At 34.8% G+C, this 21,061-nt stretch overlaps 1 protein-coding gene and 1 pseudogene across 10 annotated transcripts in view; one reads left to right on the forward strand and one right to left on the reverse strand.

The window, feature by feature from the left end:
- USP15 (ubiquitin specific peptidase 15) overlaps window positions 1-21,061 on the reverse strand; it is a 159,484-nt gene that overhangs the window by 66,961 nt on the left and 71,462 nt on the right. For 7 of the 9 annotated variants that reach the window (XR_013521793.1, XR_013521792.1, XR_013521795.1 and 4 more), the window contains exon 6: window positions 18,211-18,272. Coding sequence is in view for 4 of the 9 variants with exons in the window: in XM_009004139.5 (XP_009002387.1) it covers window positions 18,211-18,272 (62 nt within the window). In the remaining 5 variants the exon portion in view is untranslated. Of the gene's footprint in view, window positions 1-6,130; window positions 8,276-18,210; window positions 18,273-21,061 lie in introns of those variants that run through there. The other 2 variants (XM_035256227.3, XM_035256226.3) reach the window with 2 other exon arrangements.
- On the forward strand, window positions 2,439-3,879 carry LOC103795283 (eukaryotic translation initiation factor 2 subunit 2 pseudogene; annotated as a pseudogene). The gene has a single exon (XR_013521796.1). The product of XR_013521796.1 is annotated as a eukaryotic translation initiation factor 2 subunit 2 pseudogene (transcript).

The raw sequence follows: 21,061 nt of genomic DNA on the forward strand, positions 1-21,061 counted from the left end.
GAGTTGAGGTCACCTACAAAGGGAAGTCCATCAGTCTAACAGCAGATCTCTCTGTAGAAACCCTACAGGCCAGAAGAGTGTGGAGGCCAATAATCAACATTCTTAAAGAATTTTCAACCCAGAATTTCATATCCAGGCAAACTAAGCTTCATAAGCAAAGGAGAAATAAAATCATTTCCAGACAAGCAAATGCTGAGAGATTCTGTTATCACCAGGCAGCCTTTTAAGAACTCCTGAAGGAAGCACTAAACATAGAAAGGAAAAACTGGTACCAGCCACTAAAAAAACACACCAAAATAAAATGACCAATGATACTATGAAGAAACTGCATCAACTAATATGCAAAATAACCAGCTAGCATCATGATGACACGATCAAATTCACACATAACCATATTAACCTTAAATGTTAAATGGGCTAAACTCCCCAATTAAAAGACAAAGAGGCAAACTGGATAAGGAGTCAAGACCCATTGGTGTGCTGTATTCAGAAGACACATCTCACAAAGAAACACACAAAGGCTCAAAATAAAGGGTTGGAGGAATATTTACCAAGCAAATGGAAAGAAAAAAAAAAAGGAAAGAAGAAAAAGCAGGGGTTGCACTACTAATCTCTGATAAAAGAGCCTAAATCAACAAAGAACAAAAAAGACAAAGAAGGGCATTACAGAATGGTAAAGGGATCAATGAGCCAAGAAGAGCTAACTATCCTAAATATATATGCACTCAATATAGGAGCACCCAGATTCAAAAACCAAGTTCTTACAGACCTATAAAGAGACTCAGATTCCCATACAATAATAGTGGGAGTCTTTAACACCCTATTGTCAATATTAGATCAATGAGACAGAAAATTAACAAGGATATTTAGGACTTGAACTCTGGATCAAGTGGACCTCATTGACATCTACAGAACTCTCCACCATAAACCAACAGAATATATATTCTTCCAGCATTGCATGGCACTTATTCTAAAACTGACCACATAATTAGAAGCAAAACACTCCTCAGCAAATGCAAAAGAATGGAAATCATAACAAACAGCCTCTTGGACCACAGTGCAATCAAATTAGGATTAAGAAACTCACTCAAAACCACACAACTACATGGAAATTGAACAACCTGCTCCTGAATGACTACTGGGTAGATAACAGGAGTTATGATAAATAACAAATAAATAATGACTTTCTGTGAAATTAAGGCAGAAATAAAGAAGTTATTTGAAGCCAATGAGAACAAAGAGACAATGTACCAGAATCTCTGGGACACAGCTAAAGCAGTGTTAAGCGGGAAATTTAGGCCGGCTGTGGTGGCTTATGCCTGTAATCCCAGCACTTTGGGAGGCCGAGGCAGGCAGATCATGAGGTCAGGAGATTGAGACTATCCTGGCCAACATGGTGAAACCCCATCTCTACTAAAAATACAAAAAAATTAGCTGGCTGTGGTGGCATGTGCCTGTAGTCCCAGCTACTCAGGAGGTTAACGCAGGAGAATCTCTTGAACCTAGGAGGTGGAAGTTGCAATGAGCCGAGATCATGCTACTGCACTCCACCCCTGGGTAGCAGAGTGAGACTCCATCTAAAAAAAAAGGAGGACAATTTATGGCACTAAATGCCCATATCAGAAAGCTGGAAAGATCTGAAATAGAAACCCTAATATCACAATCAAAAGAACTAAAGAAGTGAGAGCCAACAAATTCAAAAGCTAGCAGAAGATAAGAAATAACTAAGATGACAGCAGAACTGAAGGAGTGAGAGACGGGAAGAACCCTTCAAAAAAAAAAATCAATGAATCCAGGAGCTGGCACAAACAAGGATGGCCTCTCTCACCACTCCTATTCAACATAGTATTGGAAGTTCTGGCCAGGGCAATCAGGCAAGACAAAAAAATAAAGGGTATCCATATAGGAAGAGAGGAAGCCAAATTGCTTCTGTTTGCAGATGACAAGATTGTATATTTAGAAAACCCCACTGTCTCTGCCCAAAAACTCCTTAAGCTGATAAGCAACTTCAGCAAAGTCTCAGGATACAAAATCAATGTGCAAAATTCACAAGCATTCTTATATACCAACAACAGACAAGCAGAGAGCCAAATCGTAAGTGAACTCACATTCACAATTGTTACAAAGAGAATAAAATACCTAGGAATACAACTAACAAAGGATGTAAAGGACTTCCTCAAGGAGAACTACAAACCACTGCTCAAGGAAATAAGAGAGGACACAAACAAATGGGAAACATTCCATGCTCTTGGATAGGAAAAATCAATATCGTGAAAATGGTCACAATGTCCAAATTAATTTATAGATTCAATGCTATTCTGATCAAGCTACCATTACTTTTCTTCATAGAATTAGAAAAAATTTCTTTAAATTTCATATGGAACTAAAAAAGAGCCTATATAACCAAGATAAAGCTAAGCAAAAAGAACAAAGCTGGAGCCCTTTCGCTGATGCAAGAGCCTGGTGCGGTGGTGGGAGAGGTATCGGTAGGAGCAGCGCTGCCGCGGGAACCTGGGGCTGACCCGTCTGACTTCCCGTCTGAGCCGAGCCCACTCGAGCCGCAGCCACGTCTGGGGACGAGATGATTTTTGATCCTACCATGAGCAAGAAGAAGAAGAAGAAGAAGAAGCCTTTTATGTTAGATGAGGAAGGGGATACCCAAACAGAGGAAACCCAGCCTTCAGAAACAAAAGAAGTGGAGCCAGAGCCAACTGAGGACAAAGATTTGGAAGCTGATGAAGAGGACAGTAGGAAAAAAGATGCTTCTGATGATCTAGATGACTTAAACTTCTTTAATCAAAAGAAAAAGAAGAAAAAAACTAAAAAGATATTTGATATTGATGAAGCTGAAGAAGGCGTAAAGGATCTTAAGATTGAAAGTGATGTTCAAGAACCAGCTGAACCAGAGGATGACCTTGACATTATGCTTGGCAATAAAAAGAAGAAAAAGAAGAATGTCAAGTTCCCAGATGAGGATGAAATACTAGAGAAAGATGAAGCTCTAGAAGATGAAGACAGCAAAAAAGATGATGGCATCTCATTCAGTAATCAGACAGGCCCTGCTTGGGCAGGCTCAGAAAGAGATTACACATATGAGGAGCTGCTGAATCGAGTGTTCGACATCATGAGGGAAAAGAATCCAGATATGGTTGCTGGGGAGAAAAGGAAATTTGTCATGAAACCTCCACAGGTCGTCCGAGTAGGAACCAAGAAAACTTCTTTTGTCAACTTTACAGATATCTGTAAACTATTACATCGTCAGCCCAAACATCTCCTTGCATTTTTGTTGGCTGAATTGGGTACAAGTGGTTCTATAGATGGTAATAACCAACTTGTAATCAAAGGAAGATTCCAACAGAAACAGATAGAAAATGTCTTAAGAAGATATATCAAGGAATATGTCACTTGTCACATATGCCGATCACCAGACACAATCCTGCAGAAGGACACGCGACTCTATTTCCTACAGTGCGAAACTTGTCATTCTAGATGTTCTGTTGCCAGTATCAAAACCGGCTTCCAGGCTGTCACGGGCAAGCGAGCACAGCTCCGTGCGAAAGCTAACTAATTTGCTAATCACTGATTTTGCAAAGAGTGTTATGGAGATGTGGCTGGACAGGTTTGCCATCAGAGTGGATATACCGTTGTGTTAAAAACAAGATAAAAAAGCTGCCAAGTTCTTTGGCGAGTGGTTGGTCTGAAATCCTTGCAAGACGCTGACGCTCAAGCTGTTGACATACTCGTTGCCTACTTTAACAACTGTCAGAGAAACGTGATACAGGGTAAGGAGGTGCTTTTTTAAAATCGTTCATAGACTTCTGTAAAACGCAAGATAAATTAAAGTTATTATAACAGTGAAAAAAAAAAAAAAAGAACAAAGCTGGAGGCATCATGCTACCTGACTTCAAATTATACTACAAGGCTACAGTAACCAAAACAACATGGTATTGGTAAAAAAGATATATAGATCACTGAAACAGAACAGCAGCCTCAGAAATAACATCACGCATCTACAACCATCTGATATTCAACAAACCTGACAAAAATAAGCAATCGGAAAACGATTCCCTATTTAATAAATAGTGCTGGGGAAACTGACTGGCCATATTCAGAAAAAAGAAACTGGACTCATTCCTTACACCTTATACAAAAATTAACTCAAGATGGATTAAAGATTTAAATGTAAAACTCAAAACCGCAGAATAACACCCTAAAAGAAAACCTAGGCAATACCATTCAGGATATAGGCCTGGGCAAAGACTTAATGACTAAAACACCAAAAGCAATAGCAACAAAAGCCAAAATTGACAAATGGGATCTAATCAAACTAAAGAGCTTCTGCATAGGAAAAGAAACTATCATCAGAGTGAACAGGCAACGTACAGAATGTGAGAAAGTTTTTGCAATCTATCCATCTGACAAAGGGCGAATATCCAGAATCTACAACTTAAACAAATTTACAAGAAAAAGGCAAACGACCCCATCAAAAAGTGAGTGAAGGATATGAACAGTCACTTCTCAAAAGAAGATATTTATGTGGCCAACAAACAAATGAAAGAAGCTAATCATCACTGGTCATTAGAGAAATGCAAATCAAAACCACAATGAGATACCATTTCACGCCAGTCAGAATGGCAATTATTAAGAAGTCAGGAAACGACAGATGCTGGCAAGGCTGTGGAGAAACAGGAATGCTTTTACACTGTTGGTGGGAGTATAAATTAGTTCAACCATCGTGGAAGACAGTGTCTCGATTCCTCAAAGATCTAGAACCGGAAATACCATTTGACCCAGCAATCCTATTACTGGGTATATGCCCAAAGGATTATAAATCATTCTACTATAAAGACACATGTACACCTATGTTTATTGCAACACTATTTACAATAGCAAAGACTTGGAATCAACCCAAATGCCCATCAGTTATAGACTGGATAAAGAAAATATGGCAATATACACCATGGAATACTATGCAGTCATAAAAAAGAATGAGTTCATGTCCTTTGCAGGAATATGGATGAAGCTGGAAGCCATCATCCTCAGCAAACTAACACAGGAACAGAAAATCAAACACCACATGTTCTCACTCATAAGTGGGAGCTAAATAATGAGAGCACATGGACATAGGGAGAGGAATATCACACACTGGGGCCTGTCAGCAATGGACAGCAAGGGGAGTGAGAGCATTAGGACAAACACCTAATGCATGCTGGCCTTAAAACCTAGATGATGGGTTGATAGGTGCAGCAAACTACCATTGCACATGCATTGCTATGTAACAAACCTGCATGTTCTGCACATGTATCTTAGAACTTAAACAAAACAAAACAAAACAAAACAAAAAACAGACAAACAAAAAAAGGGAGTTTCTCTGCACAAGCTCTCTCTGAGACATGACTTGTTCCTCCCTGCCTTCTGCCATGATTGTGAGGCCACCCCAGCCATGTGGAACTGTAAATTCAATAAACCTCCTTTTTTTCTTGTAAATTGCCAGTCTCCTGTATGTCTTAGCAGCATGAAAACAGACTAATGCAGCCATCAAGCAGATGTTTTCTCAAAAATGAATGAAGGAAGGCTGCTAGGCTGCTACTTCAAGGAAAACAACGCATTTGCTGCCAATGATAAAATTTGGGCTTTTGAACAAGAATTAGAATCTTGGAAAACTTGACTCTGTCATCATGAAGTTGATAGCTTCCCAATACTTAGGCTTTTCTCATAAGATAGGTGATGTTTTAAAAAATGTGATTTGAAAAAAATTGTAGACTAAAATGTGTTAACATTTGGAAGATTTGCCTAACTCAGTGAATCAGTATTTTCTAAATGACCAAAATGCATGAAATTACACATGAAAGATTTTACTATTATAAAAGGTTCACTGATATGGTTTCAAATACCATCATTAAACTTGAAGACTTAAACCACCACACTGGTCAAGTGTTGATGTGGTATTAATGATCTGAAAATACTCCTTTTCAACTATGTATCTGTGTGAGGCTGAATTTGCTTCATGTACTTCAACCCAAACACTGTATTATAATACATTAAATGCAGATGCATATACAAGAATTTAGCTGTCCTATGTTCAGTCAGACAGTAAAGAAATTTGCAAAAATAAAAAACAATGCAACCCTTTTTGGTAATTTTATTGTTTTGAAAAATAGTTATTTTCATAAAGATGTTATTTACGTCAAAATACAATGGTTCGTATTGTTACTTAAAAATATGTTAAAATCTTATTTCAATTTCAAGCATAACAAACATTAACAGACATAACCCATATAACAGAAGTTCTTTGGGTCTTTAATAATTTTTAAGAATGTAAAGGGGTACTGAGATGAAAATGTTTGAAAACTTCAGATTAGGAGGTAGAATCTGTAAGACTTACTAATTATATGAGAGAAGGAAGGCTGGAGGAGGAACTCAGGATGGCTCTTAGATGGTATTTGAAATAGGGAATACAGGAAATGGTTGAGGGGATGTGAGCTGGAGGGTAAAAAGTTTTGGTTTAATCTGAGGTGGTGAGTCCTACATGAAATTTACAAAAAATATGGAATTCAGAAAAGTGGTGTAGTCTAGAAATAAAGAATGGCATATCTTAGTCAGTGTGAGGTGGGATAGAGGATTAGCATAGAATCACCTAATTGTGAACACCTACTATGATATGAATAAAAGAGGTCTGACAGAAATCAGTGAATGTCAATGCATTTAAGGTCTGAGCAGAACTGCTGCATGTAGTCAGTGAAGCTGCACTGCACCATGCCAGGGAGGGCCTGTTACATGGACTACATATGATATGAATGATGCCCCCCTAGAGCTGTGCACAATTTGCAAAACCAAATGTGGCAACCCTAAAGAGGAAGTGAGCTAGACAGACAAACAACTGGTCAGAGAGGCAAAGTCCTTGGAATAAAAGGTGGTATCATGCATTCAAATTCAAGGAATTTCTTTAGGAGATGGTTATCAAAAAGAAATACTAAAGAAAGGAAAATAAACTAGGTTCAAAAGGACAAATAAGAACTTTGTTAAATCCTGAATAGGTGGCAAATAACATTAAGTATAGCTTTTTAAAAGTAGGTGGTTGTCAAAGAAAGAAAAGCTAAAGGATGGTACTTGGAATAAGTGTATAGTTTTTGGTTTTAAAAATGTAAGATTTGTTTATATTCATAGGCTGAGGGGGAAGATGACATTAGAAAAGAAATAATGAACTGTGTTTACCATATGTGTGGTAGTATGCTAGGCATTTATGTATGTAAGAGAGAAGAGATAATAAAAGAAAAAGCAAGGAATAGGAAGCATCAAGATAAATCCTATAGGTAGAGAGACTGTGGGAATGGTCGACAGGTAAAGGTAAAGTATAACAATTTTACAACACTGTTACAGACATTACTGATGAGTGATAACACATCGTTTATCTCTTCTGATTCCAACTTCTGACTCAGATTACACACGGTCCAATCTAGCTAACATTTGTGGAGTTAATATCAGGTTATTTAGGGGTTGACTAGTCAGTCTGTGGATGATAACCAGAGCCCTTTAGCACTCTTTCTGTGACGTAATGTAGAAATTAAACTGTTCACTAGCAACTCTGCTCTAGTGGCTTTCTAGAGAAAGAAGAGAAAAAAATGCTAAGAATATCATATATTAACTAGACATCAAACCACTTACCTAGAATTAAACTAATTTTGGCCAGTTTGGGCTAGGTGTAACATATCGTCTTTTCAGACAGAGAAAGGTAAGGCTCCTATTTAGCCAAAGTGGTTTCATGAAGAGAGAAAATTCAGCCTTACTCCTGACGAATGTTTGCAGTATCTGAATTTCCTTATACCCAATATGTTTCAACTAAAAACATGCAATTCAAGGCTAAGCTGGGCCTCTTATTTAAACAGAAAAATGTAACTTGCTTTTGGCAAGTCAACCAAACATTTAACACTCATAGAAATCTAACACCATACTGAGCAACCAAAATACAGAGAAGTCTGCACACTGACACAGCAAAACAGTTATTTAAAGATTTTTATATTTTCAAACCCAACATTGTAAAACAACCTCATTTGATAAAAATCTAACATCATAACACCAAAATTATCTTAACAAAAAACAAGACCAACATTACACTCTCCATTTCTAACAATCATCTTAAGACAAGTTCTGAAAGAAAATGAAAATTCCAAATCTCCTAAAAAATTAAACACTTTTACTGTTGTAAGATACAGATTAGTTCAGTTCAACAGCATTTGCTGTGTGCTTCCTATATGCCAGGAAGGGTGTTAGGTACCTAAAGACACACAAAAAAGAGTTTAAGTAGATTTGTATCATATATAAATTGCTTTTCATAGCTCTATTTTTCCTTATTTCCTTACTTTGACTTTTACATATATTTGATAACATAAAACATTCCATTTTAAAGAACTGAAACTAAAATTATTGTTTAGCCATTATGAATCTAAGCACCAAACTTGCAAACCATTTTTATTTAAATTTTATTATAGAAATTTTGAAATATACATTAACCCTCATGTACCTAATATCAGAAACTCAGCTTCGAAAATTAACATTCTAGTGCTCGCTTCAGCAGCACATACATATACCAGAATGGGAACGATACAGAGATTAGTATGGTGCCTGCAAAAGGATCACATTCAAAAATTAACATTCTGCCATGCTTATTTTTTCTACAATCCCTGCAGCTTCCCTCCAACCCCCTCTTTCACTGGAATAGTCCAAAGCAAATTCTAGACACCCTTAATTTCACCTGTAAATACTATAGTATATATCCCTAAAAAAGGGGGATTTTTTTGTTTTAATCAGTGTATACCATTATCAGTCCCAATCCAATAACCAGTTTGTGTTCAATTTTTTCCCCAACTTCTTAACTGTTTTTTCTCCCAGTTGGTTAGTTTCAATCAGGATCCAAAAAACTCATACATTTGCAGATTAATTTTAACAACTGCAAAGGCCCTTATTGCTCCTGCCAGCTAACTTCTCTGATTTCATCTTACTGTGACTACATTTACTTTCCATTCATCCTGACTTCTGTATCTATTTATATAGTTAATCTTGATTTATATGTGTTAACTGTACATTAGTGAAATCCTTTTTAGAATAAACTGGGGGAGAAAGGAAGAAAGTGTTAAATAATTATTTGTGAGTACATAAGAATGTAAAGCATCTATATGAGAATTTTAAATTTAAATTACATGCATTTACACATATACTGTTTCAAGTTTCTAACTTCAATTACATTTAGATATGGCTTTTAAATATTGCATCTAATACTAGTTCATCTTGACTGACCATGCTCTGTTTGGTAAAACTTGGAGACATGGTATGAGGTTATTTTTCCACAACTCAAAGTAAGTAGAAATTTTAGATGTAAAGATCTGTTTAATCTACATGCATTTTCAGCATTCCAAAGGAAAATCTGCACACATATTTAAGCTCTTAATGAATATTAAATCAAATGACCTCTAAGTACGGAATTATGGGGTAGCGTTTCTGTACATGCATAAGGATTTCCAAAAAGGAGTTGGAATTTAGATAACTAAAATTACAATATAAACACAGTTTACTGGTAAATAGCAGTAGAAAGGAACTTCATTCTAACATTATTATAATGCCTTTCTCTTCAGGTGACAAATACCTATAAAGGGTGTGTATGTTTAAATGAATTTATAAAGTAGTTTCTCTTCCTGTTCAGGAATCCTGCCTCTCTAACCAAGTCCCCCTTTATGTTTCTTCTTTTGGTATAATTCATGATGAGTGCGCTATACTACTTGTTCCCTTTTCTATTTATTGCCTTTTTCCCGGTTATGTATTTCTCGTTCCCATCGTGCTGTCAAATACTATAGGCTAGTTTAAACAATGTTCTCCATGTGTTAAGTACATTAATCAACCCTCTCTGTTCTCTATTCCTTCCATCTTTGCAACATTCAGCATTTCTGACCATATCCTTTCTTCTTAAAGTTCTTTTCCTTTAGATTCTGTGACAAAACGGGATCCAAGTTTCCCTGGGCCTTCATGATTATTCTATTTGATGCCAACTGTTCTTTATTGTTTCAGGATGCTCTTCAAGGTTTTGGTATGTTGTTCTTTACATTTTTCGTTAGGTAATTCATATATGCTTATATTCCTGTTTCTAGGAATATGACTCCATACCTGCAATTCTCAGTACTCCATAATGCAGTTCCCTTTCTTTAATTGTATCCTAAGCACTTTTATTTGGCTATTCCATTACCCCAAACTTTAAAGTCTCAAAAAAAGTCACTCTATGTCCGTTTCTTAATGAGAATGATAACATAAAATTAGGCATAAAAGGAAATTTAAGGCTTCAAACTGTCTTTTAAAATGTAACAGCTGGGCACAGTGGCTCATGCCTGTAATCCCAGCACTTTGTGAGGCCAAGGTGGGCAGACTGCTTGAGCTCAGGAGTTCGAGATCAGCCTGGGCAACATGGTGAAATCCCATCTTTACAAAACAAACAAACAAAAAAACAACAAACCAACCAACCAAAAACATCACCCAAAATTAGCCAGGTGTGGTGGTGTGCCTGTAGTCCCAACTACTTGGGAGGCTGAGGTAAGAGGATCACCTGAGCCCAGGAAGTCAAGGCTTTGGAGAGTTGTGACTGCTTCACTGCACTCCAGCCTGGGTAATGAGTGAGACCCTGTCTTAAAACAACAACAACAAATGATAGATTTTGGAGTATTACTCTAAATTTATAGTTCATAGATTACATTTCAAACTGAAGACTTGTATTATTAAAATATATGAACTGGCTGAATGTCAAGAAATAAAGAATGGCTAGAGTCATCTCTCAACTTCCACAAACCAAATCACTCAATTCTTCCCTTCTGGTATTTGAACAAAGTTAAAATTGGTGACAGATTTTTAAACTTTCACAGAAATTAAAAGTGCTTATTTTCTGTGACCTATGATAACCATAGTTCATAAAATGTCATGTTCCAAATGGAAATTATCATGCTTATATACTTAGTCTCAGTACAATTTATTAACTGTTAAAATGAAATTAATATTTTAGGTGGTATGTTTCCTAATATGTATTTCACTAATTTTTAACCAAATAGGTATATGCATCATTTCTGAATCCATTTAGCTTTGCAGTTATAAATGCAAATGGGGATGAACTACTCTCTGAAAATCTCTAAAGAAGTTTAAGATGGTGCAAAAAAACAAAAACAGAATATTGCAGAATCACCTAGGTGCTTACTATTTGTTCCAACCAAAAAAGTAGTATGCAATGGTATTTATAAAATTCTTCCTCTCTCAAAGCAGAGCACTCAGGAAGACAGTGCTGTGAAAATACTACTGGGTCATGAGATTAAGTTTATAGTGTTTCAGTCATCAATTTGGAATTCCGTTAATCAGACACCACAAATGGCAGAGGGACAGTGTATGAGTAAAAGGTATTAGCATGGTTTTCCATTTGACTTTTTTCTGCTACTCAAGTCCTATTCTGGATGATGGCAAATTTTTCTCTGGATGTTTTCTAGTTGAAGAAAATCGTATCTTCAAAATCATCAATGACTCTTAATTTTTTTTATACCAAATACTTAAGCATATGTCTTTTGACAATACTTTTTCACTAATTAATGAAAATAAATAAATTTAAATCAAATTATCTCTTTAGGAACCCCCAGGCCTCTACAGTTATTCCAATGTAAAATCAATTTTTAGAAATATAAGATTTTACTAGCTATATGTCTCCAATAGTATAATTAGACTACTCAATTAACATCCTAAAAAAATAAATGGTGAAATTTAACAGAATTTTAAGACTGGAGGGGAAACTTTTTCTCAGGTATCATTAGAAAAGATCATGTTTTAGCTGGGCACGGTGGCTCATGCCTGTAATCCCAGAACTTTGGGAGGCTGAGGTAGGTGGATCACGAGGTCAGGAGATTGAGACCATCCTGGCCAACATGGTGGTGAAACCCTCTTAAAAAAAAAAGAAAAGATCATGTTTTTAACAGGCTATAAGAAATCAGACTTAAAAACTAGATTAGAAATGCAAGTCTTGATAAAATAAGTAGTGTTTTAAAAATGTAGCATGAATACAAAAATAAAAATTTCAAATTATATGTTGATATCTAGTAAAAAAATTCAGTTAGGTTTTTTTTGAGACAGAGCCTCACTCTGCCGCCCAGGGTGGAGTGCAGTGGCTCAGTCTCAAGTCACTGCAACCTCCACCTTCTGGGTTCAAGTGATTCTCCTGCTTCAGCCCCACGAGTAATTGGGACTACAGGCACCGCCACCACCCCTGGCTAATTTTTGTATTTTTAGTAGAGATGGGGTTTCACCATTTGGCTAGGCTGATCTTGAACTCCTGGCCTCAAGTGATTCATCCCCGTTGGACTTCCAAAGTGCTGGGATTGTAGGTGTGAGCCATTGTGCTTGGCCAGAAAACTTCTGAGTATCTTTTGGGTAGGTTCTTAGATTTCTAACACAGATTTTGAGTTGTTTTAGGTGCTGATTAAAAGCATATATATAGATTTTTTTTGTAACTAAAAGACTACATATTTTAAATAAAATTATATTTTACCCTTAACATTTTTGAATTTTTAGCATTTCTTCTCAAGTAGCCCAAAAGTTTATGCTTCAGCTGAAAATACAGAGTTTCAAATCTAATCAAAATGGGCCTAATACAATTTTAGGACAACAGAGCACTAAGTAGGTTCCTGTATTTTCAGTTGTATAGAACAGACAAAATACTAACATATGGTTTCACATGTGCCTACTTATGGTAGTATCCTTATATTTTCTTGTTCACAGAAGTACTTAAAGTGCAAATTCCCTGGCTGACTATAAAGATTTATATTTTGCTGGTCTGGGGTGGGAACCCTGGATGCCACTGACAATGTGGTTAACATAGTAAATGTCAATAAACATTACCAACAAAATTTCTGATTGTCATCCTTAGATCAACAGCATTGGTGTCACCTGCAAGCTTATTAGAAATGAGCCACACTCAAATATAAGGCATAAGAAATTCTGAGGATGGGGCCAAGAAACTGTTTTAATAAATTCTACCAGTGAATCTTCTATCACCATATTACAGCTTTAATTATTTTTCCTTCATATTTGACACCCTAGCTAGGAGTTGGTTATGTACAACATGATGGACAAATTCCAGGTTAGTGATATTTATTAGAACGAGCATTTTCATTCCATCTTGAGGGCCAGAGGTTGTCTTCTGACAAATACATCACAATTTTGAGGCATATAAACTGCTCTATATCTTAATATCTTGAAGTCCTTCCTAAGGACCTAAAATTACATGCCCTGTGCTGGAGTTAAATTTGCCTAAGTTAATGTTATGTGTTTATAATGTGCTTTTCTGGTTTTTCTTTCTTATTCCCCTTTTTGAGAGACAGGGTCTCTCACTCTGTCGCACAGGCTGGAGTGCAGTGGTGTGATCATAGCTCTTTGCAGCCTTGAACTCCTGGGCTCACACAATCCTCTCACCCAGCTTCTGGAGTAGCTGAGACTATAGATGCATGCCACCACACCTGGGTAATTTTTACATATTTTTGTAGAGATAGGGTCTTGCTATGCTGAACAGTCATCTTGAACTCCTGGGATCAAGTGATCCTCCCACCTTAGCCTCCCAAAATGGTAGGATTAGAGGTGTGAGCCACTTTGCCAGGCCTAAAATGTACTTTTCAATGAATACAGAGGCATTCCATTTGTGTTTTTTGTTTTTTTTTTTTTTTGAGATAGACTCTCACTCTAACACCCAGGCTGGAGTGCAGTGGCACAATCCCGGATTACTGCAACCTCTGCCTCCTGGGTTCAAACAATTCTCCTGCCTCAGTCTCCTGAATAGCTGGGACTATAGGTGCCTGCTACCACACCTGGCTAATTTTTGTATTTTTGGTAGAGATGGGGTTTCACCATGTTGGCCACGCTGTTTTTGAATTCCTGACCTCAAATGATCCACCCATCTCAGCCTCTCAAAGTGTTCAGATTACAGGCATGAGCCACCGAGGCCGATCTCATTTGTTTTTTTTTAAAGACAGCATTCATCCAGAAAAAAGAATCTGTATCCTAGCTTAAACTATAGAAATATAAATAAATTTAGCAGTGATACTTCCTCAAACTTGTTTCCTTTTTCTTTCTCTTATCTCTACTCTGTTTTCCTTCTACTGTGCTTTTTGTATGTTCTTAAATATTTTTGAATTTCATTGTCTCTCTCAGCTGTATGTTTTAAAGCTTCATCTAGTTTTAAGGATCTCACCATTGTTAGTACCATCCCATTTCTCTTATGTGCTCTATTTACCAGTGATGGATATTTAGCTAGGGTATCTCCAAATTCCCACTATGACAAACCATGGAGCTATAAAGATTATATCCTTAAAGATTTGTATAAAGATTCCTCTGAGTGCTGGGTCAGAGCTGATTTAATTAACTACGTACTGATTTACAGAATGATAGTATTAGGTTATACTTGTATTGTAAGTACACATGTCTACACCATACCCAATATTCGGCATCAGCAAACTTTTAAATATTTGTCATTTTGATGGGTGAAAAACTATATTCATTTACTTTCATTTTTTCTGATTATTAGTGAGTTTGTCTATCTTCTCATCTAACTGTAAGGACTTGGCAACCCTTTATTTAAATTGTATGTTCGTATCTTTTATCTATTTTTTAAAAGCGATTTTTCTTTGTTTTTGTTAAGTTATAGGAGTTCTTGATATATTATAGGTATTATTCCCTTTAGGTTTTAAAAGTTCCAAAGCTGACATCTGACTTTTAACTCTGTGTATAGTTCTATCAACAAAAATCCTTAATTCTGATCTAATGAGATCCATTAAATTTTCACATTATGTTCTATGATCCCTATGATGTAGCTATTCTCCAAAATTTCCATTATTCACTTCATTCATTCATCCATCATTCATTCATTTAGAGATGGAGTCTTGCTCTGTTACGCTGGCTAGAGTGCAGTGGCACCATCTTGGCTCACTGAAACCTCCGCCTCCCGGTTTCAAGCAATTTTCCTGCCTCAGCCTCTTGAGTAGCTGGGACTACAGGCCCCCACCACCATACCCAGCTAATTTTTATATTTAATAGAGGCAGAGTTTCACCATGTTGACCAGGCTGGTTTCAAACTCCTGACCTCAAATGACCCACCTGTCTTGGCCTCCCAAAGTGCTGGGATTCCAGGTGTGAGCCACCATGCCTGGCCTAATCACTTTAAAGTGTTATATTGCTTATTCAGGTCTCTAATCCTTCTAGAGTTAGCCTTTGCATACAAAGCAGAAGGTAGAGATCTAGCTCTCTTTTTCTCAAAATAGCCAGTACTCCCACTTAATCTAAGTAATCATCTGCTTTAAGCAACTTCACTACCTACTTGTGCCATACCATATATCAAGTTGTCAAATATACATGAATCTTTTTGAGATTACTAGTTTATAACAATATTTGCCTTTCTTTTGCTAGCATTATATTGTTTTTATTAGTTTAATTTTACAGTAACTCTCAATTACCTTATAGACCTAGTGTTCCCTCCTTTCTCTTTTTTGTCGACACTGACTCAGCTAATTCTGGACCCATACTGGTCAATGCTAACTTTAAAACGAGTTTGTCAAGTTTCTTGACAAAAGAATTTTGAGCGGCACTGATATGCTCAAGAGAAAACAGGCATTAGTAGGTACTGTAAGCCATATGGTAGATGATAATCTTTTATTTTCTAATAAACTTAAAATTTTTTTCTCATGAAGATTTTATGTATTTTAAATTACGTTAATTTTTGTTAGACCATTTTCTAAGTGGGTTTCTCATGATAAACAGCAGGGGTTAGAAATCTGTGGCTCACAGGCCAAATCCAAGCTTGCTATCTACTTACAAATAAAGTTTTACTGGAACACAGGCATTGCCATATGTTGCCATGATGTCTAAGGCTGCTTTCATACTACATCAGCAGCTATAGTTATGACAGAGGCCATACGGCCCACAAAGCTGAAAACATTTATCTGGTCTTTTATAAAAGAGATTGCTGATCTCTCGGTATAGAAAAAAACAACTGCTTTTATAAATTAATCTTATATTAGACAATCTTGCTGAATATTCTCAGTTCTAGTAGTTTGCTGAGAGTTTTGGATTTTATACAAATGACTGTATCATACACAAACAGTGAATTTTATTTCTTCTACTCTTAAATTGTGCTCTAAATTTCTCAATGAAATATAACTTTTGCTATAAACTTGGCATAAGTTAGAATTTTCCCCTTATTCTTAGTTTTCTGAGAATCTTTTCATACACAGGTGCAAATCTTTTTCTGTATTCTAGTAAATTATTATTTGGCAATTTATGACATACTGGTGTATAGCATTTCTTACATTTTATAGTGAATGGATACTTAACTTTTCTATGCTTTAATATACGGCATCCTTATTAAACTAGTAGATCCAGCGAAAAATGAGACTCTTAATTGTACTTTTGTACATCTCTAGCATAGCAACTGCATTCACCAATATTTATTGCATGTGTATGATGTGTTGGATATTATATTGGAAATTGTGTCTTCTTTTACACAAAACAAGTATTACAGTTGTTGAAATAAAAATAGTATTGTGCTATATTAGGTAATAAAAGAAAATATAAAATTAGTCTTATCTTTCCAGTAAAAATCAGTCATTTTTAAGTAAAAAGGATCTCTCAATCTTTAGAACTCATGTTTTTAAATATTAATCCATAAACAATTTTGTAATTTCAAAAATTATTTAAAGACATAGTAAGTATACAGCAACCTGAACATGTTATGAAACAGTGGTTCTGTTTTAAAGACTAAAAGTAAATATTCACAAAAATTTCCTAACTTCCAAACCTTCACCAGTTATAAAATCTAAATATAATTCAACCCACATGCTTTTAATATTAATAGTTTAATAGAAGTACTACTTTTATACCAAGTTCTACCTTTGTACTACATTCAACAAAGTACAGTAAGAATAAAAATCACCTTCATGTAATTAATATATTTATGTGCCTTCTCATGATATTTTTAAATGAAAAAAAACTTCACATAAGATAAAAAGGATAGAAAACCACTTATAAAAGGGACAATGTAGTTTTATGTTATTTATTTATGTCAGCCTCCCAACTAGCTGGGATTACAGGCATGTATCACAGTTCCTGGCTAATTTTTGTATTTTTAGTAGAGATGGGGTTTCACCATGTTGGCCAGGTTGGTCTCAAACTCCTGACCTCGTGATTCACCTGCCTCGGCCTCCCAAAGTGCTGGGATTACAGGCATGTGCCATCACGCCCGGAGAGTGCATTGTAGTTTTAAATAAAATAAAGTAGCAGATTTTTTTTTTTTATTTGCTTGGTTGAAACTTACTACACTGTTATTAATTTATTCTAAAAAAATCATTATTTTAAGAATCTCAAAATACAGGTTCACTATCCCTTATCAGAACATCTGAAATTCCAAAACTCTGAAAACCTAAAAAATTTTTTCACAGTTCATTTGGTGGTAACTTGACTTGAACTGATAAAATGCTATTTATAGTCCTTATTTATCCCACTTGGTATGAGTATTTGCTAAAGAAATAATGCGTTTGATTATAAAGTGTCCTCTTGCAGAAACAGAAACATTACAGTAACAGGTGGGACATGTACAGTATTACTTCCTAAAGCTTTGAGAAGTCTGAATATTTAAACACAACTGGCCTTAAATGTTTTGATAATGGAGTGTGGATCTCTTAATTCTAAAACACCTAAAAAGATTCCTAATTCTTCTTTCATTTACCCTCAAAAATATCTCATCTACTCCTCTATTTCTGTTTCTCTCTTTATTTAAAACTTTCATTTAAATAAATATTACTTTCACATCAGATTCATTTTGATAAAGAAATATTTTAAGATAATTTTAAAAAGCACAAAAATGCTTCAAAAATTAATATTTAATGATTTGACTGTATTAGACAATGCAACTTTCTCATTTATACCATATGTTTATACCATAGTTTAAGATATTTGAATTGGAAGGTTTTACAATAGTAACATATTAATTAAGAGCAAATTTAGGTAGCTTGTATACTAAGAATAAAATACTCAAATATAAAGAAGGCATGAATGTTTGCAATATACAACTAGGTTCTTCCATCACTGCGGATTTGATTATCTAACATCAAAGGCTTCAAAATCATAAAATATGCCATAAGAAGTGGGAGCACTTACTTAGGAGTAGAAGGACCCCTTGGCCATGTTCCATCTTCATTTTTCTGTTCTATCACTAATACCTGCAAACATGACACAATAAAAGGATGTTTTTCCATAACTCTGAAGTTAAAATAACTTTAGAAGCTTAGCTGAATACACTAAGAAACTAAAGTAACTTTGTGATTATTTAAAGGAAACAGTAGACAAGGTGAACAGGTAATCTGCATTACCATTTCAAAGCTAGGCACTGGAGACTAAAAGACCTCAAATAAGAAATCAGTAATGATCGTGAGAAGGAATCCTAGAAGATAAACTGTAAAGAAAACCACTGGTTCCATGATTTTAAGTATAAGAAAACTTAAACCAAGTACACAGAACATAAATTCCTTGTATTTAGAGAATATATTTTCTATTTGTATTTGCAGCTTATAACAGAGAACTGTGTAAAGAACAGATGCTCAATAAATGTTTGTAGTTGTTAAACGTACTGACATAGAATCTTGGCTAACTTATTTTTATGCAAATGCAGACAAAAGGTGACACAGACAATTCTAAATTACAGATTATGTAGAATTCATTTGGGGTTTTGAAATTAGTGTGTATTTATATTACCAACATGGAAATTATAGAATCTTTAAATATACAAATGACAGAGTCCCATTTATGAGAATAAGACTGAAGTTCTGTTACAGCATGGTTGAAGTTGACAGAAATCACCTCTAACAAACAAAAAGTATAGGCTTAGGCAGAGCTATACTTTATTTTAAAACACCCTAAAATCTTTCCTCATATCTTTCAGTCTAACAAAGAAGTCTTTCTTTTAGTTTTTGTTATGGATTAATCTGTGTAAAATTTAGCAAAACAATGAAGAAAAACTTAGCAAAAATAATTAAATCAGCGAAGGAACTATGTGATAATACCAATAAAAAGTTAATATCTACAATTTCCATGTGAAAACATGTAATACAGACAAAATGACTTGAAGTAAATCCAAGGCATTACGAATTTGAATACATTTCATTTACTGTTTCATTAACTTTTTAAGTTGCAATTTCATAACCTACTCTACATGGACATAGTAATATATTTTTGTGAACTGTATATTTCCAGGCCATTTATACATTGGCATTCAGATCCTAACCACGTAAAATGTAAGCATGTTTCAGAGTGCATGTAACAAACAATAAAATGTTGATTTTAAAAAAATTCATGAAACCTTAAGAGGGTGCTAATAAAAATATTAAAGTTAGCTTTAAAAATCTATTATTTCACACATTAAAAACTGTATTTGTACCATATAAAGAATAGAGCATCATGTACCTACTATACTGATCCTTTCTTGATCACATTCCTCTCCCTACCTACTATAAATGAGTCATCATTGTCTCAATTTTCTGGTTTTCATTCTATAGTTATATATATATATATATATTTTAAAGATTTACAGAGTAAAATTTAGTGAGTGATTTTTAACTTCTCAAGAATGCTTTCCTTTACTGAAATTTATAACCGTAGCAACAGTTACAGATAAACTATATGCATAAATATACATATAAACTTTATAATCATTTGTAGGACTTAAATCAGTTATAAAACGAGATTTTAGCTACCAAAGATTTCTAACTTATGCATTCAATATAATTAATGTCTTAATTTCTAACAGTATTTATACTTAACATTCCATGTTGTTAAAACCACAAATAATAATGCTGAAGGCCATCAGAAATATTAAAATTGAGTCCTTTATTCAAGTGCATCATTTTCTGAATAAAATTTTGTTACAGTTAAAACTTTAATTCAAAATAAAAATATCTTTGGAAAGATTCTACATTAAAATTAAACTCATACAAAAAAGGAGAGAGGAAATGCCTCCCAACTGGGAGGCAAACTCTTCAATCGTGTGTTTTTGTTTCATTTTCTAATGAGGATACTTCTAATTTAAGTATTAGATAAAAGAGGTCCAGGAGAGTGTTTGGTTCATTTACTATCTTTTAGTTCATTTATCTTCTCTGGCTGAAGAATTATTATAAAGTCTGAAAAATTTAATAAGTATTCTTTGAAACATTACTGTTTTAAGAGGTCAGTTCCTTAAAATAATATTTAATCTTATTATTCTCTCATCTGCCATCTGATAAATGCATACCTATGAAGATCAAATTATTTAACTTCTCTAAGTCTCTGTTTTCTAATGTATATGATGAAAAGAGTAACATTAATTTCATAGGATTGCTGTAAAGATTTAAAGAAAGAATTCTATAGATTTCAAATTGTACTTTTGGAGCTACCTCAAGGCCTAATGAATGAAAACCAAGGAGAGAGGTTATGTCTACTGGAAGACAGAAAGAGAGAGCTGGCTAACTAAAAGGGCAGTCTTGGCTAATCAGTGGATTTCCAAGGTTCATACTTCAAGCTTCCATCAGCTTCATTTCCCTTTTAACGGTAATACATACTGGATTTTGTAAGATTTCTCTTAAGAATATAATGACTAAAATAAATATGAAAATCACTGCATTTTGATAGCCTAGTAAAATCCTTGACATACAGTAGGCATTTACTAAAATTTAATTTCCCTCAGTTTCTCTGAATTTTTCCACAACTCAGAATCATATTATTGATGTTAACAGTAATTTTTAAATAAAACAACAACAACAAAAATATTCCATATATCAGAGTACCAGGTACCGTTAGGTTCTGAAAATACAAACAGGGTACAAAGTCTAACCAAAACAAGGACCTCATAGTCTTGGGAGATTAATATACAAATAACTAAAGCATCTAATGAATGATGTAAAACATATATACATAAATCATTGCGGAAGTTAAGGAAGCATTTTTTTTTTCCTCCAAAGCAGACACATCTTATTCCTCA

The sequence above is a fragment of the Callithrix jacchus genome, chromosome 9, assembly GCF_049354715.1.
Source record: "Callithrix jacchus isolate 240 chromosome 9, calJac240_pri, whole genome shotgun sequence".
Taxonomy (NCBI): Eukaryota; Metazoa; Chordata; class Mammalia; order Primates; family Cebidae; genus Callithrix; species Callithrix jacchus.